The sequence below is a fragment of the Kogia breviceps genome, chromosome 8, assembly GCF_026419965.1.
Source record: "Kogia breviceps isolate mKogBre1 chromosome 8, mKogBre1 haplotype 1, whole genome shotgun sequence".
Lineage (NCBI taxonomy): Eukaryota > Metazoa > Chordata > Mammalia > Artiodactyla > Physeteridae > Kogia > Kogia breviceps.
Window position 1 is genome coordinate 1,728,318 of NC_081317.1, and position 19,934 is coordinate 1,748,251.

At 50.1% G+C, this 19,934-nt stretch overlaps 2 protein-coding genes across 4 annotated transcripts in view; both read left to right on the forward strand.

The window, feature by feature from the left end:
• Positions 1 to 2,835: 2,835 nt before the first annotated feature.
• CAMSAP1 (calmodulin regulated spectrin associated protein 1) overlaps positions 2,836 to 19,934 on the forward strand; it is a 55,596-nt gene continuing 38,497 nt past the window's right edge. For 2 of the 3 annotated variants that reach the window (XM_059070885.2, XM_059070886.2), the window contains exons 1-2: positions 2,836 to 2,938; positions 3,101 to 3,260. In XM_059070885.2, coding sequence (XP_058926868.1) covers positions 3,101 to 3,260 — 160 coding nt within the window. In that variant the 5' untranslated portion in view covers positions 2,836 to 2,938. Of the gene's footprint in view, positions 2,939 to 3,100; positions 3,261 to 19,934 lie in introns of those variants that run through there. The other variant, XM_067040273.1, reaches the window with a different exon arrangement.
• Positions 8,639 to 19,934, forward strand: part of RPL7A (ribosomal protein L7a) — a 187,105-nt gene continuing 175,809 nt past the window's right edge. Inside the window, exon 1 of the mRNA XM_059073303.2 lies at positions 8,639 to 8,642. Within this exon, the coding sequence (XP_058929286.2) occupies positions 8,641 to 8,642 (2 nt within the window). The 5' untranslated portion in view covers positions 8,639 to 8,640. The remainder of the gene's footprint in view (positions 8,643 to 19,934) is intronic.

Here is a 19,934-nt window from a genome sequence, read left to right on the forward strand (position 1 = left end):
CTGTTTACAATAGCATCAAAAACAATAAAATACTTAGGAATAAATTTAAGGCAGTTAAAAATCTGTACACTGAAAACTATAAGACACTGATGACAGAAACTGAAGACACAAATAAATGTAAAGACATCTTGTGTTCATGGATCAGAAGAATTCATACTGTTAAAATGTCCATCCAACTCAAAGCCATCTGTAGATTCAATGTGATCCCTATCGAAATTCCAATGACATTTTTCTCAGGAGAAAAAAAAAATCCTAAAATTCATATGGAACCATAAAAAATTCCCATACACAAAGGTAACTAGGTGAGGTGATGGATGTGTTAACTAAATTTATTGTGGTAATCATTTCACAGTATACACCTGTACATAGAGCAAATTCTCACATTGCACACCTTAAACTTCCACAATATTATATGTCATTTATTTTACGTCAGTAAAGCTCCAAAAAATGACTTGCCAAACTTGAAAAAAAAATTATACGCTACGACCAAGAGGATTTTTCCCATGAATTCAAGGCTGGTTCAATATCTGAAGATCATTAATGTAATATACTACGTTAACAGAATGAGTAAAAATACTACACATGATCATCTCAATAGTCACACATACGAGAAGCATTTGCTGAAATTCAACACCTTTTCATGATAAAAACACTCAACAAAATAGGAATAGATGGGAACTTCCTCAACCTGATAAATACAACCCCCCCAAGAGTTAACATCATACATACTCCGTGGTGAAAGACTGGATGCTTTTCTAAGAGAAGAAACAAGACAAAGATATCTACTCTGCTACTTCTAATTAACCTTGTGCTGGAGGTTCTGGCCAGGGAACTAGATGAGAAGAATAAAAGGCATTCAGCTGAAAAGGAAGAGATGCAACTATCTCTATTCACAGATGTCACGGTCTCATATATAGATAATCCTAACTGATCCTCCAAAAAATTGTTACAACTAATAAGGTTGCAGGAAACAAAGTCAAGATCAATAAAAACCCCTGGAGCTGCCCTCCACCCCTTCTCTTTCTATGAACTCCGTGCCCCACCTGTCAGGGGATGGTCTTCCTTCCTCGCTCGTCTTTCCTACCACCTATTCTCCACCCAGGGGACAGAATGACCCCTCTCAAGGCTCACTCACATCCTTCCCCCCCATGCTGAAAGTTCCTCCATGGCGTCCCATCTCACTCAGAGAACAGGTCAAGGTGCTAACTGTGCAGGGTCTGCCACTGGCTCTCCGCCCCCGCGCCGCTTTCCTACCAGCGTCTCTGGATCCTGGGTTCCGGATTCAGTGCCTCCCTGCACTCCTGTCTCAGAGTCCCTGCCCCTGCTGTACCCCCTGCCCAGACCGCAGCTGCTCCGGGTACGCTCCTGCTCGTCCCTCACTTCCTGCAGGTCTTTGCTCAAATGCCCCCTTACGGTTTTCCTCGCCTGCCTGTCCCCAGACCCGTTACTCTTTCACCACCTCATGTCCTACACACGCAGTCACATTCTCCGCCTGACCTCAGCTCCCTGGGGGGACGATCGGGCGGGCTGGGATTTGTGTTTTGTTCTCTGCTGTGAGCCAGTGAGGCTCATGCCTGAACAGGAATAAGTGTTTGTGGATGACAGGCTGAGTCCTCTGAGCTTACGTCGCTTGATAACCTGGCTTAGGATGCTGGGTGAAGTGGAGGTTGGTAGCACCTTAAGAACCGCTGGAGGCTGGGAGCGATTGTGACCTTCACTCCCAGGGCCCCTTACTCACGGGAAACCATTTCTTCCTGCTGTCTTCCAGGCCTTGGGTCCCTGGACCCTGGCGTCTGGCACAGGGAGTGAGTCGCCCTGTCTTAGTTTGGCTGTGAGGGCTTCAGAAGCATCACTTACACAGGAGGTTTCACGGTGTTATTATAATTATTAGCCCGATACAGGACCTGTGGCGGTGACTTTGTCAGGACGAAGCCAGCCTTTTGGAGGATGTGCCTGTGGCCCGTCCCCATGGCTACTCTCAGGGGCGAGGACGCTGCAGTTTGTCTCGGGTGTCCAGACGCCCACCTTCCCTGGACCAGGCCCTGGAGACCATGGCTAGTGCCCACTCGGGGCGCTCCCGGGCACAGGTGATGCTGGCAGACTCTACGCGCTGCAGGTGGAGGGGGTTTCCTTGGCCTCCAGTGCTGCGGGGGAGGGGTATTCCGGAGGCGGCTCTCCGGGTGGGGTCCCCGGGCTCCCAGCCCCTCATGGTAGGAGGCGCCGCAGACTCTTTGGGTTACTTGTTGCGGGGGAGGGTCTCTAGGCACCGAGAGCCGCTATGCGGGGAGGCGCCCCCGGCCTCCCCGCGCTGCGCTCCGGGAGGGGGAAGCCCCGGGGCTGTTGTGGGGTGCAGGGTCGCGGTCGGCCTGCACAGGCGCTCGGCCCGTCGGGCGGCGGCTGGGGCCCAGTGGTCCGGACGACCCAATGCCGGGGAGGGGCAGGCGCGGCCCAGACAAAGAGATGCTGCGGGAGCCGCCGGGGCCTGTCCGCCCGCGCAGCCCGCGTAGCCCGCGTAGCCCGCGTAGCCCGCGCAGCCCGCGTAACACGCGCCGCCCGCGCCGCCCGCAGCCCCGCTGCCGCGCCCGCGCCCGCGCCCGCGGAAAAGGGACGGGCCTCGGGCGGCACCCACTGCGCCTGCGGAAGGGGCGGGGCGAGCGCGGGCCGGCGCCCACTGCGCCTGCGGAAGGGGGCGGGGCGGGCGCGGGCTGGAGGCCGCGACCACTGCGCCTGCGCCGGCCTCGGCGGCGCGCGCGCTCCCGCCGGTTGGCCGCCTCCTTAGCTGCCGCCGCCTCCGTCTCCGCGCACGCGCCCCCAGCCCCGGCCCGAGGCCTCGGCCCGCGCCGCCTGGCTCGCCGCCCCCCGGCCAAGCGGGCCCCGGGTCGGCCGCGCAGCATGCAGCAGCAACAGCCGCGGCGGCGGCGACGGCGGCGGCTCTGAGGTGAGGCGGCGGGGGCGCGGGCCGGGCGGCGGCGGGGGGCGGGGGGCGCGGGCGGTCGGTGCTCCGCGGCCCCACGCGGGTCCCGGGCGCGGCGAGGGGCGCGGCGCCTTTGTCCCGCCCGGTCCGGCGCGGCCGGCGCTGCAGCGGCCCTTTTGTGTGCAGATGGTGGACGCGGGCGGCTGCCCGGCCGGGGAGGGCTGGAGGAGGATGGAGGCCGCGCCCGACGGCGCCGTGGACATCGTGCCGCTGGACCGCTACGACCCGGCGCGGGCCAAGATCGCCGCCAACCTGCAGTGGATCTGCGCTAAGGCCTATGGCCGAGGTGGGCCGGGGGCGCGGGGGAGGGGCCGGGCCTTTGTGCAGTGTCCCCCGCGTGCGGGGCGCGGAGGTGCTGGCTGGCCCGGTGCGCTCTGCGCTCGCATCGGGGGGCGCGCGGGTCCTGCAGGTGCGGCCGGGGAGCGGCGCTCCTCTGCGCTCGCGGGCGGAACCTCTCCTGTTCGGGCGGGTCGGGCGGGAGTTCAGGGCAGAAACCCTCGACCCCGGCCTTTCTCGATTCTTACCAAATGTCAGGTGTGGAAATTCCCTAACGAGCATTGCTTTTAAATGGGTAGGGCTTCATCCGAATCATTACCTTCGGTTAATTCCTGTTTCGAAGAACTAGATAACCTTGTTATTGGTCAGGCCCTAATATGCTTAGTGGATTAACACGCTCCGATTTCCAGCTCTTGGAATCTTACAGACCAAGTGATTCTCCTGATTGCTTGGCTTCGAAGGCTGTCTTTGATTAATTTCAGGTGCTTCCTTTCAGGTACAAAATTAAGAGGGCCCTGTAATCTTTCTTTAAATTTGAAGCATTTGTTTAAAAATTGCCTCTATTCTGGTGAAAACGTTCCTGTTTGTAGAGTGAGACCGAAGTGGAGAGAGAACTGTATCAGAAGAGAGTCTGGTTGACTGGTTTTGAAAACTTGCTGAGCGGGCGTTTCCCGGTGACAGGATCTCACCGGTTGGAGCGGTTGGAGTGGCCTGTGCGACGGATGGACTATTCAATGAGGATAAACACGCCCTGCAAGTCCTAGGGATTAAATGCAGCGCCTCATTTTAAGTTGGTTTTATAGCGTGCAAGGAGAGTTTCCCCTTTATTTTGTAGTTTTCGGTGTTACGGTTCTTTTTTATACTTCCACCAAGCTTTATCCAGTTCCGCGTAGTGTGGTGGGGAAACAGTGATTTTGGAAAAATACGGAATTGATGAAAAGCACGTATGAAGTTTTAGAGTTAGGTGAACTCTAAACGAGTCATCCTGAGCGGCCGCTCAAGTATGGAGCGGCCAGTTTAAGGAAAAGGCTGTAACGGTTGAGCTTCGCAGGGCAGTGTGCGGCTGTCCCAACTCCGTGGCCTCCCCTTACAGCCACCTCATGTCTCGTGTTGGCTGTTGGTTTGCTTTCCTTTATATTTCAGCACATTTGTTTACGTCGCTGAACTCTTGTGGTTTAGTTTTACGTGTTTTTGCACCTGTCATAGCGACCGCTTTATTCTCATCAGGTTCTTGAATTCTTCCTAGCTTCCTCCCGTCTTCCCCGCCTTGCTTTTCCACTGCTGTGTAGTATTTCACAGGAAGCCTGTTCACCGTTCCTGGGCGCTGGCTGGGTTCCAGTTCTCCGCTCTTAAGCACAGTGCGTTCTTGGGCATGGCTCTTGGGGCACATGTGCAAAGTTTCACTCCTGTGTGTATTTTTAAGATTTTTGCATATGGAGGTGGCTAAGGTTCTGGTACTGAATGCTATATAGACACAGATGCTTTTAAAAAGCCCTCTCGTTGTTTGCTTTCCAATTTCTTAAGCTTAGTGAATGCATTTTTATCTTGTTGCATTTAGCTTTGGCATTCAGCATGGGATTTGTCAGCTCTCTGGCGATAAATATGCATCTCTTTCAGTGTCACTGTTGGATTAGTCGGGTTTTATTTCCAGTAGCAAGTCACTCTTTAATACTTGTTGACTCTTCAGATAATTAATTCAAAAGTTGATATTAAAATTGTCTTTAAAGTTTTGAAGTGGCTGACGGTGTGGCTTTATAGGACAGAACGTGAGCAGGAGCTGCAGGAGGCGGGAGGCCGTCGGAGGCTCTGCGGCTGGGCTGCACGGCGTTCCCCGTCCCTCGGCTGGGGTGTGCTCAGCACACTGATTTCACGCGCTCTGCTTTCCATTCATCTTTGCAAAATGCGAATGCTTTTCCATTCCGTACTTTGCTTCGGGAAGGGGAGCAGGTGTATTTTTTTTTTCCAACTGAGAAGTGCTCTTTACATTTACAAATTTGGGTGACCCCAGTTCAGATGACTGAGAAGACTCGGCTGCGCTCAGCTGAAGTGATTTCTTCTCTTTAGTTGGCGTGGGGGTCACAGCCTGGGCGGGAGGTTCCCTGCTCCCCAGCGTGGGGTTCTGTCTTTCAGGAGACAGGGTGGGGAGGGGGTTTTGTTAGGGTAGTGTGGATCTTTTCCCCCAGACCTCTTCCTACTCCGGGGGCCTGTACTTCGTTTCGTCTTTTGGACGCCTCCAGCTTAGTCTTCGGTTAATTAGACATGGCAGTTCCAGTCTGCATGCTTTAATTGTGAATCAGGTTTTGGTGGAGATGATGGTGGAAGTGGCTTAAATCTTTACTTGTTACACAATTGTTCATTAAGTAGCTGAATGAAACCCAACACTGTTTGTATAGGAACTGAAAGCATGCGGACACTCCAGGGCTAGGTGCTCTGAGGCTGCCTGGTTTTGCGTTTGCCTTTTGGGACTCTCTCTGTGTCCCCGAGGCCACCGTCTGCCATTTGGAGTAAGCGGGGAGGCTCAGGAGAGCTCACCCTTGGCCAGGCCTGGAGGTGGCATATGGTTATGCAGAAACGTTTCCTCCAGTTTTCTGCATCTGGTGCCACAGCCAAGAACTGTGGGCCGGCTTGTGCTTTTATTTTTAGATTCTTCTCCTCTTTTTTGGGTTAACTCTTGTTTCATGGACAGTGTTTTAATTATTTCTTCAGAAATAATATGTTGGATATGTGGAAAGTTGCTCACTTGAAAGTGTCAGTAAGAAGTAGTAGAACCTGTTTAGCTGGAATATTTTTGTGATGTCCTTTTGGGTGAAAGTTGTAGTTAATTGGTAAAGTTTAAAGGGGTGACTTGGAGGATTATTTTACAGAATAGAGTGCTGGACTGGAGCTACTGCATTCCTGGCTTTTGATTTTAGTTCATGACCTTAGGAAACCTAAAGGTATTTGGGCCTTGGTTTCAGGGACAGTGGGGGAGTAATAGCTTCTGTTATCTCCCAAGGACAATGTTGAAAAAGTGACCCAGGGAAAGTACTAGAAGGCACTCGGCTACTTGCAAGTGTGTTGCTGTGTAGCTCAATGGTGGTCGTTTCGCCCCCTGAGGAGCCCTGGAAACCAAGTTGCAACTCACCACGAGCTGAGCTGCCCGGAACCATGCCAGACTGGACCGTGGGGGCCACCAGGGTCACCCTTCCCTTTTTACCAGCAGTCAGCTGGGATTGAGAGGGACCACAGGGCTGTCCAGGGCGCACTGCTAGTGAGCTCTTGTCCTTCCACAATCTTGTTAATTAGACCACTGATTGGGAAACCACGTTGTGGGATGGGAAATCTGTGCCGCCATGGGCGGGGTATTTGTAACCAAGCCGCTGCCGGCTGTCTCGTTACTTAGACCACAAGGACAGCTCGGGCTTAATTGATATTAGGAGCAAAATCCCTTCATTGTCAACTCCAGGGGGTCACCACCTTCCTTCGTTGTCTCATGTTTGGCTAAAAGGGAGCACGTGCTCAGCACTCCTCTCCTGGCCCAGAACTGGAAACGAAATCGGCCCCTGCTCTCGCCCCTGGACTAGCACGGGAACAGTGGCTGCTGGAGTCTTGGTGGGGAGGCCCTCATTTGTAAGCACGTCGGCAAGTGGTTTTTTGTTTGTTTGTTTGTTTGTTTGTTTTGCGGTACGCGGGCCTCTCACCGCTGTGGCCTCTCCCGTTGCGGAGCGCAGGCTGCAGATGCGCAGGCTCAGCGGCCACGGCTCACGGGCCCAGCCGCTCTGCGGCACGTGGGATCCTCCTGGACCCGGGCACGAACCCGTGTCCCCTCCATCGGCAGGCGGACTCTCGACCGCTGCGCCACCAGGGAAGCCAGGCAAGTTTCTTTGATGTGATGATTTGCTCAGTTTATTGGTTATTGAGTTAGATTTTATATTTTAGTAGTCTTGTTTTTAGCACGGGATTTGTGTGCTGCTTAGTCGGGAGCTTACAGAGCAGCCTGGGTGTGTCTGCGCGGTTGTACTAGGTACTGTGGGGGTCAGGTTGCTGGTGACATTGTAGCCGGACCTTCCCCTCTGCTTGCGTGTGCTGAGAACCGCCTGGTGTCTGTGAGGTCAGGGGTTACGGTTACCCCATTTAATGCTGTGTCTGCAGGACAGAGTCAGTGCTCACATACTTGTCAGATTGGTGATAGAGTTGGAAATGCCTTTGAAACAGGTGGAACAGAAAGATTTCTGTCCTGGTGGCCGTACGTGGTTGAATTTTCATTTCTAAAGCTATAACAATTTGTACAAGTTCCCTTTCCTGTCCTGATGCCACAAATTAAGTATTAGCCAAGGAATGTAAATCGATCTTTAAGTTCAGACTGTCCTAATCCTTTGAATCTGAGCGACCCTCAAAAGGGTCGGCCACTGTTGTGCTTTAGGATGTTAAATTTGTGTATTCTTACAAAAAGCCCTTAATATTTTCTTTGTATTACAAAGAAATATTTCTTTGTATTACATCTTTGTATTACATTTATCCTCCTAATAGGTTATAGGCTTCTCCTTTTTTGGTGGCTGTATCACCATAATATGTACCAGTCTCCTTTTTTACTTCCTACTTCAACTGTTGAAAAACTCAGATTTCTATCGTTTTTCATCCACTCACAAGGTGACCAGGATGGAGCCAGTATTACATTCATTCAGCCAGTAATAGCTGTCAGGTGCATAATTGTGTTTTACACTACAGGAAGTGCAAGGGGGGAAGTTGTATGATGTTATCTCTTTAGTTGCTTAAAAGTCACATGAATTATTGACATATACAAAGGAAAATGAAATAATGCAAGGACTGAAAAATGGCAGCATGGCATTAGGCCACGAGCTGTCCTGAGGTAGAATGTGGAACTGTCAGGTGGGCACACAGGGACTAGGGCTGCAGGGGGCAGTGGTCGCTGTGGGAGGGCTGCCTGGGGAGGCTCCGTGGGAGACGGGCTTTGAAGGGTGGCTGATATTTGGAACCCCACCCCCAAGAGTAGAGCAGAGTGCATCTGGCAGGTTCCGTGCAGAGGAAGAAGAGTTCTTGGGCCCTGAGTCCATTAACCTTGTTGTGACAGAGGATTTGTGGACCGAAATAGTAGGTGATTAGTTTGGAAAATAGTGTGGGCCAGATTGTTCACGGTGTTCCAGGCTGGCCAGGGATTTCTTTCACGATGTATATATGCCTCGGAAGGTTTTTGCGTAGGGTGGTGATGGGTTGAGAGACAGCCTGGCAAGATTCTTCTAGCAAGTTAGAGTGGGAAGAGGCTGTAGTCAGTAGAGTATCCAGGAGCTCGTCTTAGTCCGTTCAGGCCGCTGTAACAAGTTCTCATAGACTGGGTGGCTTAAGAACAACAGACGTTTTTTTCTCTTGATTTTGGAGGGTGGAAGTTCAAGATCAAGGTGCCGGTAGGTTCGGTGTCTGGTGAGAGCCTGCTTCCTGATTGTAGACGGCCGTCTTCTCACTGTGCCGTGAGTCACGGCAGAAGGGGTGAGGGAGCTTCATTATATGGGCTCAGATCCCATTCGTGAGGGCTCCACCCTCATGACCTAATCGCCTTCCCAAAGCCCCATCTCCGAATACCTTCTTCACCCTGGGGGTTAGGTTTCATTTCATGAATTTTGGGGGACACACACATTAAGTCCATTGCAGAGCTGGTGTCGCTTTGGCTTGAAGCACCAAGGTCTTGGCCAGTTTGTCGGCAGTGGGCATCAGCAAGGGAGGCGGAGCCAGCAGGTATTGGGAGAGCAGAGCCGTCGAGACTGGGCTGACGGATGAGGTGGGACGGCGGGTGGGCAAGCGCGGGGAAGGGTCAGCGGGGAGGCCACCTGGAGCCTGTGGTGCCCTTGATGGGAATATTTATAGCCTTTATTCCCTGGGGCTTTCCTCTACTTTCATGGCTTTGTTGTCACACAGAGAGAGGTGACCTCTGAGATTTATTTCTGTTTCTGATTTCTTTTGTGTTCCCTCGCCTAGCCCCCTCTCTCTTACTGTTCATGCGAACTAGCGCACTTAAACATCCCTCAGTCACCGTCCCCCAGTTATTTCAAGCTCAGGCAGAAGTAAGCCTGAACGAGCCCAGCTGAACAGTACGTTGTTGCCCGTGGGGTCCTCGGCGTGCTCCTCGGGGCTCTCGGGGTGCTGGCCGCGGCCTCGCAGACACAGACTTGTGCTGGAAGGCCGGGGAGGCTAGTGCCTGAGAGAGGAGCAAGTGCTCTGGCAGAACAGGTGAGGGAGGGTGAGAAACTCCCCTGAGGGAATCTGGAATGCTCCATTCAAGAAAGTGAAGCCGAGCATGCGGCTCAGGTGGGTAAGAGCCAAGTGAAGGTGAGGGAACAGAGAAGCAGGACAAGGCAGGCAGGGAGAGTGCTGCATCCTCCGGGCTGAGGGAAAGCTTAGCTTAGCGCTCTGGTTGGGATGGAATGCGAATTTAGCTGCTGCGGAGTTGAGATGAATGTGAGATGAATGTAGATTGGACAGAACGCCTAGGGCCAGATCTTGGAATGCCTTGAACGGCTGATAATTTGGGGCTTTCTGTTGTATGTGAACTGGGGAGCCATTGAAGATTTCTCAGGAGGGAAGAGATGTATTAAACCTCGGCTTTTTAGAGGAGTCTCTGCAGGATGGGTTAATGCCCATTGTTGGGTATACAGTGAAGAATTTTATTTTGCACCTTTGAGAAAACGAACTTCATTGAGATGTACTTTACATACAGTAAAATGCACACGTTTTTAAGAGCATAGTTTGATGAGTTGAAACACATGTATACACCGCTGTGCACAGGGCCACAATCAGGGTAAGACCTTTTCTTCACCTCCAAGGGTTTCCTTGAGGCCCCGAAGTCAGTCCCCGCCCACAGCCGCACCGGTCTGCTCCTGTCACTGTAGATCAGGTTGGTCCTTCTGGAGTTTCATATGCCTCTAGTCATACATCAGGTATTCTTTGTCTGGCTTCCTTTACTTATTAGTATTTTAGAGACCCGTCCATGTGTGTAGACCTTTTTGCTTAGGGCTGGTAATAGTCTTCATTGTTTGGCCACCCACATTTTACTTACTTTAAAAAAAAAATTTATTTCTTCATTCATTTATTTTGGCTGCGTTGGGTCTTAGTTGTGGCACGCGGGACCTTCATTGTGGCATGCGGGATCTTTTTTAGTTGCGGCATGCAGACTTCTTAGTTGCGGTTTTAAAAAATATTTATTTAATACTTATTCAGTTGTTGATGGACACTCGGATTGCTTCCAGTTTTGTCTACTATGAATAAAGTGCTGTGAACATTCATGAATATTCACGTCTGTGTAGGCATGTGTCTTCATTTGTCTTGAGTAAATACCTGGCCATGGAGTTTCTGGGTCATATAAGTGTGTTTGACCGCTCAGTTGTTTTCCAAAGTGGCTGTGTCATTTTTTATTTCCACCAGCAAAGCGTGGCATGAGAGTTGCAGTTGCTCTGTATCCTTGCCAACACATGGCATTGTCAGTCTTTTAGATAGTAGCCATTCAAGTGGGTGGGCTGTGATAACTCAGCTGTGGTTTGGGTATGCATCTCCCTGCTGACTAATGATGATGAGCTTTTTTTTTTTTTTTTTTTTTTAAATAAATTTATTTATGTTTTGGCTGCGTTGGGTCTTCGTTGCTGCACATGGGCTTTCTCTCGTTGCGGCGAGCGGGGGCTACTCTTCGTTGCAGTGCAGGGGCTTCTCATTGTGGTGGCTTCTCTTGTTTCAGAGCACGGGCTCTAGGTGCACAGGCTCTGTAGTTGTGGTGCACGGGCTTATTAGTTGCTCCGCGGCATGTGGGATCTTCCCGGACCAGGTCTCGAACCCGTGTCCCCTGCATTGGGAGGTGGATTCTTAACCACTGTGCCACTAGGGAAGTCCTTTCTTTTTTTTAAAGTGCTTATCGGCCAGTTGAATCTTTTTTTCTGTGGAGTGTCTTTTCAGATCTTTGGCCAATTTAAAAAAAAAGTTAAAGTTTTTTTTTTTTTGAGATAATTGTATACTAATTTGCAGTTGTAAGAGATCATACAGAGAGGTCTTGGGCACCGTTTACCAGGTTTCCGCAATGGTAACTTCTTGCAGAACCGTAATATAATATAATACATTATATGTATTATGTTTATATGTAATATATCACAACTGGGATACTGACGCTGTATAATTAGATACCAGACATTCTGTTCCCACAAGGACCTCTTCTGTACTCTTTCCCTTTTATAGCCACATCTGCCTCCCTTCCTTCTGCTTGCTTGGGTTTATTTTGCCCTTCTTTTTCTAGTTTCTTGAGGTAGGGGCTTAGATTTTTTATTTATTTATTTATTTTAATTTCTTTATTTTTGGCTGCCTTGGGTCTCGGTTGCTGTGCACGGGCTTTCTCTAGTTGTGGCGAGCAGGGGCTACTCTTCGTTGAGGCACACAGGCTTCTCATTGCCGTGGCTTCTCTTGTTGTGCAGCACGGGCTCTAGGTGCGTGGGCTTCAGTAGTTGTGGCACATGGGCTTAGTTGCTCCCTGGCACGTGGGATCTTCCTGGACCAGGGATTGAACTCATGTCCCCTGCATTGGCAGGCGGATTCTTAACCACTGTGCCACCAGGGAAGTCCCGGGGCTTGGATTATTGATTATCCTCTTTTCTAGTGTAAGCATTTAGTGCTATAAATTTTCCACACGGTACTGCCTTAGCCACATCCCACATATGTTGTTATGTTGTATTTTCATTCAGTTCTATGTATTTCTCTTTACTTCCTTTGATACATGAATTATTTAAAAGTGTGATTTCCAGTTGTTGAGATTTTCCTGTTTTGTGTTTCAGGTATTATTTCTAGTCTGGTTCCATTGTGGTAGGATAGCATACTCTGTGTGATTTCTGTTCTTTTAAACTTGTTAAGTTTGTTTTATGGCCCAGGCTAAGGTCTGTTTTGGTGAGTGTTCTGTGGGCATTTGAAGAAAAGGTGTTTTCTATTGTTGGGTGGAGTGTTCTACACAGGTCAGTTAGATTCTGTTTATTGGTTGTGTTGTTCAGATCTTTCTCCTTGTTGATTTTATGTCTGGCAGTTCTGTCAGTTCTGACAGGTGATGTTTAAGTCCCTCACTGTGCTTGTCGTGTCTATTTCTCCTTACAGCTCTGTCCATTGTTTTTGTTGTTGTTGTTTTGTTTTTTGTTGAGTTCTGAGGCTCTGTAGTTTGGTGCATGCACGTTTAGGGTTGTAAACTCTTCTTGGTGGATTGACCCCTTTACTGTTATGTAATGTCCCACTTTGTCTCTAGTAATTTTTTTCTACTTTATCAGATATTAATATAGCTATTCCTGTTTTTTATAAAAAACAATATTTGCCTGGTATATAGCCTTCTCTATCCCTTTACTTTCAGTCTACCTACATTGTTGAATTTGAAGTAAGCTGCTTATAAGCCACATATAGTTGTGTTGTGTTTTTTAATCTGCTCTGCCAATCTCTGTCTTTTACTTGGTGTATTTAGAGTATTTACATTTAATGTGATTATTACTGCTTAAGTCTGATATTATTTATTTATTCTGTTTGTTTTCTGTTGTTCCTGGTTTTGTTTGTGTGTTTGTTTTGTTTTTTGGGGCCTTCTTGTGGATTACTTGACTATTTTTTAGGATTCCGTCTTGATTTATTTATCTCATTTTGGGGTATGTCTGTATAGCTATCTTAGTGATTGCTCTGGGTATTACGGTATACATATGTGACTTCCGACAGTTGACAGGTATTGTTTTATCATTTTGAGTGAGGTGTAGAAACCTTTTTTCCATTTAGGTTCCTTTGCTCTCCCCACTTTTAAATACTACCATTGTCTTGAGTACCTGAAGGTGTTGTAGATTTGTTTGTCATCAGATATAATTTAGGAAACTCAGGAGAAGGATGGTCTATTGTATTTACACTTATTACCCATTTCTTTACATTATTTTTTCTTCCTGGTTCTCCAAGATTCCTTTTTTAAAAAAAAATCATTTTCACAGTTCCCTTTTTAAAAAAAATTTATTTATTTAATTTATTTTTGGCTGTGTTGGGTCTTCATTGCTGCGCACGGGCTTTCTCTAGTTGCAGCAAGCGGGGGCTACTCTTCATCGTGGTGCGCAGGCTTCTCATTGCGGTGGCTTCTCTTGTGGAGCATGGGCTCTAGGTGCGCGGGATTCAGTAGTTGTGGCATGTGGGCTCAGTAGTTGTGGCTCACAGGCTCTAGAGCACAGGCTCAGTAGTTGTGGTGCATAGTCTTAGTTGGTCCGCGGCATGTGGGATCTTCCTGGACCGGGGCTTGAACCTGTGTCTTCTGCACTGGCAGGGGGATTTTTTTTTTTTTTTTTTTCAGTACGTGGGCCTCTCGCTGTTGTGGCCTCTCCCGCTGCGGAGCACAGGCTCCGGATGCGCAGGCTCAGTGGCCACGGCTCATGGGCTCAGCTGCTCCGTGGCACGTGGGATCCTCCCGGACCGGGGCACGAACCCACGTCCCCTGCATCGGCAGGCGGACTCTCAACCACTGCGCCACCAGGGAAGCCCGGCAGGTGTATTCTTAACCGCTGCGCTACCAGGGAAGACCTTTGTTGTTGTTGTTTTTAAATCATTTTCTTTCTATTTGGAGAATTTCCTTTAGCCTCTTTCAAGATTTTCTAGAGACAATTTTTTTTTTCGTAAGTTTTCTTTTGCCTGAGAATATCTTTATTTCTCTTTTATTCCTTGAGGATAGTTTTGCCAGGTATGGAATCTGGTTGACAGTTCTTTTCTTCAAGCACATGTAATGTGTGCCACTTCCCCCTGGCCTCTGTGGCTCAGAGGAGAAACCCACTGTCAATTGAGTTGGTGTTCCCTTTTCCTTCACGTGCTCTTTCTTTACAGCTGCTCCAGAATACTTTCTTTGTCTTTAGTTTTCATAAGTTCAATTATGCTGTGTCTTGGCATGGATTTTTTTGGGTTTATTCTATTTGGCGTTTACTCAGTTTCTTGAAATCGGTGGGTTTATATGTTTTGCCATGTTTGGGAAATTTTCAGTCATTATTTCCTTAAATATTGTTTCAGCCCTACTCAGTTTCTTTCCTGGGACTCCAGTGATACAAATGTTGGATATTTTGTTATTCTCCCACAGGTCCCTGAGGCTCTGTTCATGTTATTTTTTCAGTATATTTTCTCTGTTGTTCAGATTGGGTAAATTCTGTTTATTTGTCTGCAAGTTCACTGATTCTGTCCTCTGTCATCTCTACTTTACTGTTGAGACGAGTGAGTTTTAAAATCTGATACTCTATTTTTCAGTTCTATGATTGATTCCTTTTATAACACCTTTGCTGAATTTGTTTTCCCAATTTTCATTTATTTCAGGAGACTTTGTGATTGCTTGTGGAGTCATGTTTTTGATGCTTGTTTTAAAGCCGTTTGTCGGATAATTCCAACATCTCGGTGTCGGTGTCAGTTGATTCTCTTTTCTCATTAAAGTCATGATTTTCTTGGTTCTGGCTATGATAGGCGATCTTTGATTGTTTCCTGGTCATTTTGGCTATTAATGTTAGGTGACTCTGTGCTACTTAAGTTTTTCTATCATAGTAAGCGGTCTCCCTGCTTAGGTTCAGCAGGCAGGTCCTGGCTCACTCTGGACTGTGGTTCCAGCAGCAGTCGGATGTTCAAAGCCTTGTGGGGCCATTTTATTGAGCTTGGTATGTCTGGTACCTCTGGGCTTCCCACAGTCCCTGCTGGCACTGCTTTAGGCAGCAGCAGAAGTGCCTCTGGGTGGGATGGGATTCTCCGCCCTCCGGTCGAGGAGCGCCAGGCTGGATGCCTGTTACGGCTCTGGGGGATGCGGAGTGTTTCCTGGGCTGTTCATCACGGTGAGGTCGCACTGCTGGACTCTCCTGGTGCCCAGCGGTGAGTGGGGGTGTCTGTGGCCTGCTGGGGAAGGAGAGCGCTTCCAGGTTGGGTGCCTCGTGGAGGTGGGTGTGGGGCTTCCTGTGGATCCCGCGCTGCCTCTGCCAGGCTGGCCTGGTGTAGCAGGTGGGACTCCCCTTCCCCCTGGCGCAGGGATGAGCCCGCTTGGCTTGCCTTCTGTTTCTAGGCTGGGGGTCAGGAGGTACCAGGCCTGGGTCACCTTTTGTTGGGTGGGGGGTTGTGAGACACTCTGTTGCTGTGCTTTTCCAGTCCTGGGTTCCCAACCAGTTTGCCTTCCTCTTCCACCTCTCAGAGTTCCCTGTTGGTTAGCCTTTGAGCTGTTTCCAGGGTTTATAGTTGTACCTAGTAGGGAGGAGCAGGGAGAGATGAATCTGTACCCTCTTGTCCTGACTCAAGGACGACTCACGCTCCTTCTGGCTGCTTTAAAAGTTTTTCCTTTGTCTTTGGATTTTATCAGTATCACTATGATGTTCTTTGGTGTGTAGATTTCTCCCTCCCTCCTTTCCTCCCTTCCTTCTCCTGCTGGGAAGCATGAATTTTACCAGTATTGGAAAATAATTGTCCATTATCTGTGGAAATTCCGCCCCATATTTTCTCTCCTTTCTTTCTGGGTCTCCAGTCACACTCCTGTGACACTAAGCAGTGTTTTTCGTTTACCTTGTCTGCTGTGTTTTCTGTCCTCTGTGTGTAATGTGCTATTCAGCAATCCAGTGTGTAAATTCAGTTTAGTTACTGTATTTTTCTGTTCTGGAATTCCTACTTGGTTCTTTTTCAAATCTGCCAAGTTCTTTTGTCTCTTTTTTAAAAAGTAATTTCCACTTTTCTGCCAAAATTCTTAGTCTTATCTTTTTTCCTTTCATTGTTTGAAGCATAGTCATTGAAAGTCTGGCTGATACCTCCAGTTAGGGGTCCCGAGGGCCCGTTATTTCACCTTTGGTTTTCAGCCATTTGATTATGAAGTGTGTGGGCCTGGTTTTCTTCAAGTTGGTTCCTAAGCCTGTAAATTGGTTTCTTACCAAATATGGGGAGATTCTAGGTATTCTTTATTCAAATGCTTTTTCTGCACCAGTCTCCCCTCTGCAGTAATGTAATTACTAAATCTTGCGAAGTCGTCCCACAGCTCCCTTAGGCTCTGCTTTTCATTCTGTTGAGTTTCCCTCTGCTCTTCAGGTAGATTATTTCTGTTGATCTGTCTTCAAGTTCACTGACTCTTTTCTCTGTTGTTTTGTTCGCCTTTTTTTTTTTTTTAATTTAACTTAATTTTTATTTAATACAATTTTTAAAGGTTACTTTCCATTTACAATTATTACAAAATATCGGCTATATTCCCTGCGTTGTACAATACAGCCTTGAGCCTGTGTCACACCCAATTGTTTGTGCCTTCCTCTCCCCCACCACTGGTAACCACTAGTTTGTTCTCTGTATCTGTGAGTCCACTTCTGTTTTGTGCATCTTTTGAATCTGTCATTGAATTTCTTGTCGATACGGTATTTTGCAGTTCTGAAGGTTTGGTGTTTTTTTTTTTTAATAGTTTTTATTTCTCTGTTAATAACTTATGTCTTTCCATTTGTTTCAAGAGGGCCTCGTGGGGCCTTGTTTTAAAGTCTTCAGTAATTCTAACATCTGGGTCATCTCAGGGTTGGCGTCTGTTGACTGTCTTTTCCCCTGAGAGTTGGTCTCGTTTTCCTGTCTTTATGTGTTGAGTACTTATGGATTGTGTCCTGGACATTTTTTTTAAATTAATTAATCAATTAATTAATTTTTGGCTGCATTGGGTCTTTTTTGCTGCACGCAGGCTTTCTCTAGTTGTGGCGAGCAGGGGCTACTCTTTGTTGCAGTGCACGTGCTTCTCATTGCGGTGGCTTCTTTTGTTTCGGAGCACAGGCTCTAGGAGCGCGGGCTTCAGTAGTCATGGCTTGTGGGCTCTTGAGCGCGGGCTTCAGTAGTTGTGGCGTGTGGGCTCAGTAGTCGTGGCTCGTGGGCTCTCGAGCACGGGCTCAGTAGTTGTGGTGTGAGGGCTTAGTTGCTCCGCGGCATGTGGGATCTTCCCGGACCAGGGCTCGAACCCGTGTCCCCTGCATTCATTGGCAGGCGGATTCTTAACCACTGTGCCACCGGAGAAGTCCCTGTCCTGGACACTTAGAATGTTATACTGTGAGCCTGTTTTCTGGGCTCTGCTAAAATATTTTGGATGATGTTCATGTTTTTTGGTGGTTTGTTAGCAGCCGGGTTGCAGTAAACCCCGTTAAGTTCAGACCAGAAGTCTGTTTTGCCATTTGTGGGCAGTGGTTCGAGGGTCAGTTCGGTTCTTTGGGTCTGTCACACATGGGCCACTTGGGGTCATCCAGGACAGCGTACACAGGTTCAGGAATCCTTATCCACCCCTTCTTCTCTGTGATCCTCCACCCCCTCTCTGGGGGCTCCAGGGGTCTCTCTTCCTGGCTGTTTGACTAGAAGCCAAGCCTGAGTGTTTCCTGCAACCGAGCATGCCTCAGCAAAGGGGGAGAGAAGAGCCCGCGGCGCCCACCTATCCCGCCACCTCTGGGATATGGTTTTGTTACGGAGCTCGCCTGGTGTGGGGGAGGAGAGTCACTGGGCTGTGCCCGGTGGGGCCAGCTGCCGACCGTTTTCTTCCTCTTCTGTCTGGCATCTCCAGTGAAGAGGGGGGTGCAGGCAGGGGTCCAGAAATAGAAGCCCTCTGTGAGTGCCTGTTTCCACAACCAGAGCGTGTAAGTAAGGGACTTCTCGACCGAGACTGTCAGCCACCTCCGGAGCCTCTCTAGTGGATTCTCAGTGGTACAAATGCTGATGCCTGTGAGCCCACAGGACATTCTGGTTTAGCTGGTCTGGGGTGGGGCTGGACACGGCCATGTTTTTGAGGCTCTCGGGCGGCGAGGCTCCCTGTCCTGCTGTGTCGTGGCGGCTTGCCGTCTTGGTTTTCCTCAGACTGGGTTGAAACCCATCTCGGGCTTCAGGTTGGGGTTGGCGCCTACCTGGGGGTCCTTGCCCACCCCACCCCAGCCCCACCCCGGGTGAGTGATGTGGCCTTGGTAGACAGCATGGGACAAAGTGTGACAGACAGCAGCGGGAAGAGTGCTTCCTTGGCAGTCTTTTTAGCCTGATTGACAATAAACTTGAAAACTGACACTTGCGTGAGTTTTGCTGAGCACCGGGCTCCGCTCGCGGCGCGGCGACTTACACGTACGGTTTGATTCACTCCTCCCCAGCCCCGGAGACAGGCCTTCGTAGTGTGCGTGGTTTGCACTTGAGGCGGGGGTTCTGACCGGCCGGGTGAGAGGCGCACCCGGTCCAGGCCAGGCCGACGTGCTCAGGTCCTGCTCTCAGCGCACACGCTGTCCTCGAGCTCTGATCCTCTGTTCACCCGACCAGCTGGCGCCCTGTTCCTTCTGCATGGAGCTCCGACCCCGTTTTAGCTGTAGTCGTGTCCGCATCCTCTGACCCTTCTCGCGGCCTTTCCAGCAGGCCCACTTCAGAGTCCTGAGCCTAGATCTCTGCGGCCAGCTGCGGAACCGCGCTGGCTTTGGCTCCTGATGTTTCTGGTGAATGACAGTGTCCCTCAGACAGCTGTGCCTCACACCTGTGTCCCCAAGTCAGTGTCCTCAGGCCGCTGTCCCACCAGCTCTGTCCAGCTCAGCACTTGGCGGTGACGCCCACACGGGTCCTTCCGCCGTTGCGGCTGCTGACCGAGGGCCCCTGGGCGGTGGGGTGGCCGTGCCCCCGCCCGTGTCGAGAGACAGAGAGCCAGAGGGCGAGCGGGGAGGGGCGGGTCCCGGCGCTGCCTCCGGAGGTGACCCTCCCTCCCTCCCAGGCTCACTTCCCAGCCGGCCGCATGAGCTGCAGGCGGGCGGCGTTGCGGGGCTGTGGCCGGGTCCTGCCCTCACTCCCGGCGTGGGTCGCTGCCGCTCCCCTCCGGCGGAGAAGGTGGCCCCTGTGCTGAGCTAGCGCCGTCTGCTCTCCTGGGTGGGGTCACTGCGTGTGCGCGACGGCGCTGCCCGCGAGGCGTGGCCTGAGCGTGGGCGCCGCGGGGGCAGCGGGGGTCGGGGGCGCAGAGTGAGAGACCAGAGACCTGGGCTCAGCCCCAGGCCGCGCGGCCGAGCGAGTCGCACGGAGGTCTGGTTTCCCGGTGCATCTAAACCTGACGTTTACACTGGACTGTAGTCCATCAGGTGTGAAGCAGTGTTATGTCTAAAAGACAACCTACCCGGCTTCGTTAAAAACACTCTGTTGGGGACTTCCCTGGTGGCGCCGTGGTTAAGAATCCGCCTGCCAATGCAGGGGACAAGGGTTCGAGCCCTGGTCCGGGAACATCCTACATGCTGGGGAGCGACTTAGCCCGTGCACCACAACTACTGAGCCTGCGCTCTAGAGCCCGCGAGCCACAACTCCTGAGCCTGCGTGCCACAACTACTGAAGCCTGTGCGCCTAGAGCCCATGCTCCACAACAAGAGAAGCCACCGCAGTGAGAAGCACGTGCACCGCAATGCAACTAGAGAAAGCCCGCGCGCAGCAACGAAGACCCAACGCAGCCAAAAAAAGAAAAAAACAACACTCTTGCTACGAAATTCCAGTTACAATAGACTGCAGATCAACTTAACAAATATAATAGTAATGACAAAGTTTGAAAACCGCAAGAGTTAAGTTACTAAAATGACACACAGACACAAAGTGAGCAAATGCTTTGGAAAAATGGGAGCTCAGAGACTGGCTAGACACAGGCTTCCCCAGACCGTCAACCTGGAGAAAACAGTGTCCGCAGAGCGCAGCAAAGTGAGGTGCAGCTGGA